The sequence below is a fragment of the Nestor notabilis genome, unplaced genomic scaffold, assembly GCF_000696875.1.
Source record: "Nestor notabilis isolate BGI_N333 unplaced genomic scaffold, ASM69687v1 scaffold20901, whole genome shotgun sequence".
Taxonomy (NCBI): Eukaryota; Metazoa; Chordata; class Aves; order Psittaciformes; family Psittacidae; genus Nestor; species Nestor notabilis.
The window spans coordinates 741-2,683 of NW_009916295.1; the positions used below are offsets into that span (position 1 = coordinate 741).

General features: G+C 61.5%; 1 protein-coding gene across 1 annotated transcript in view; it reads right to left on the reverse strand.

The window, feature by feature from the left end:
* Nucleotides 1–1,855, reverse strand: part of LOC104413511 (retinoic acid receptor alpha-like) — a gene marked incomplete at both ends in the record, with an annotated part of 2,591 nt that extends 736 nt beyond the window's left edge. Inside the window, 5 exons of the mRNA XM_010024516.1 lie at nt 1–32; nt 112–288; nt 358–518; nt 1,426–1,567; nt 1,687–1,855. Coding sequence (XP_010022818.1) covers nt 1–32; nt 112–288; nt 358–518; nt 1,426–1,567; nt 1,687–1,855 — 681 coding nt within the window. The remainder of the gene's footprint in view (nt 33–111; nt 289–357; nt 519–1,425; nt 1,568–1,686) is intronic.
* Between the last annotated feature and the right edge of the window lie 88 nt (nt 1,856–1,943).

The following is a 1,943-nucleotide window of genomic DNA, read 5'->3' on the forward strand; positions in this document are numbered from 1 at the left end:
TCCGGTGTGTAGCGCGTGCAGATCCGCAGGATCTGGGGGTGAGCAAGGGCTGGGAGCTCATCCTGGTGTCCCTGTCCCCGTCCCTGTCCCCATCCCGGCCCCAGCTCTCACCAGGATATCAAGGCAGGCGGCTTTGAGGAGAGTGATCTGGTCAGCGATGGTGAGCGTGGTGAAGCCAGGGAGCTGCTTGGCAAACTCCACCGTCTTGATGATGCACTTGGTGGACAACTCACTGAACTTGTCCCACAGGTCAATGTCCAGGGACACCCGCTGCTCCGAGCTGTTGTTCTGCGGCGCAAGGCAGGGGGTGAGGGCACAGCAGAGGCTGAAACCCCCCCGGGTCCTCCGACAACTCACCGTAGTGTATTTGCCAAGCTGGCAGAGGGCAGGGAAGGTGTCCTGGTGGGCTTTGCGCACCTTCTCGACGAGCTCCTCCACCTCAGGTGTGATGGTGTAGCTCTCCGAGCACTCCGGCTTGGGCACATCTTTCTTCTTCTTGTTCCGGTCATTGCGGACAGCTGCAGGGACAGCAGGGTCAGTGCCACTGGCCCCAAGGCCATCAGGTATTTGCCAAGCTGGCAGAGGGCAGGGAAGGTGTCCTGGTGGGCTTTGCGCACCTTCTCGACGAGCTCCTCCACCTCAGGTGTGATGGTGTAGCTCTCCGAGCACTCCGGCTTGGGCACATCTTTCTTCTTCTTGTTCCGGTCATTGCGGACAGCTGCAGGGACAGCAGGGTCAGTGCCACTGGCCCCAAGGCCATCAGTCCTTGCCCAGGGTGAGGCTCAGTCCCACCACACTCTGGATGAGGACCCCACCACCAGTGCTGTGATCAGCTGCAATGACAAATGGCCAGCCCTGCACAGCTTTCCTTAAATAAGCCCTCCAAAGCATTAGGAGGCAATTAGGGGTGACACTGTGCCTTGTAGGGGGCACACACCCCATCCCTTGCCATGGGGACAGTGCTCAGCTCTGCTCTGCAAAGCTGATACAGCAGAGGGAAGAGAAAACAGTATCTGAGGCACCGTGCTCATCATGGGGGTGTGTGGAGGAAGCAGTTGGGAGCAGCCCCACATCCCACAGGGATCAGCCTCTGCGGGCCTGGACCCCCCTGAGGCGCAGCATCTGGGATGCTGAGGCCCCCCCATAGCATCCATCGTCCCCCATCACCCACCCCAGTGGAGCGGCCCCACGGGGTACAGCCGGGCACCATGACAACTGGCACCGAGACACCAGGAGGCCCCATCAGCATCATTTATCTCTGACATCATCAATCACACGTTGCCTGGGCAACAGTGGGGATGTGACATAAACCCAGGGGTTCCCCCATCTCCCCCTCCAGGGCCTCCCTGGGCATATGGTGGGAGCTGCTGGGATGGCCCATGGACCCAGGCTGGATGTTCCCATCCCATCCCTGTCCTCACGCACACTCCTTGGACATGCCGACTTCGAAGCACTTCTGGAGGCGGCAGTACTGGCACCGGTTGCGCGTCACCTTGTTGATGATGCAGTTCTTGTCCCGGTGGCACGTGTACACCATGTTCTTCTGGATGCTGCGGCGAAAGAAGCCCTGGGGGCGACCCCAAACACCCCAATCAGTGTTTAGCCCAGGGGCCCCGGGGAATGCATGGGGATGTTGGCCCTGGTTTGGGGACCCTGGTGACACAAGGGGATGGTGGCAGCTCTCACCTTGCAGCCTTCGCAGGCGCTCACCCCATAGTGGTACCCGGAGGACTTGTCCTGGCAGACGAAGCAGGGCTTGTAGATGCGGGGCAGGGGAGGGGGCGAGGGCGGGCTGGGCACGATCTCCTCCGAGCTGGTGCTCTGCGTCTCCACGGCTACAGGGAAGGTGACAGCACTCAGGGCATGGAGACACCCCCCGGTGCAGAGCTGGCCCCATGGGGACCCCCCCATCCTACACACTCCCCATCCCACACCCCCCCCCA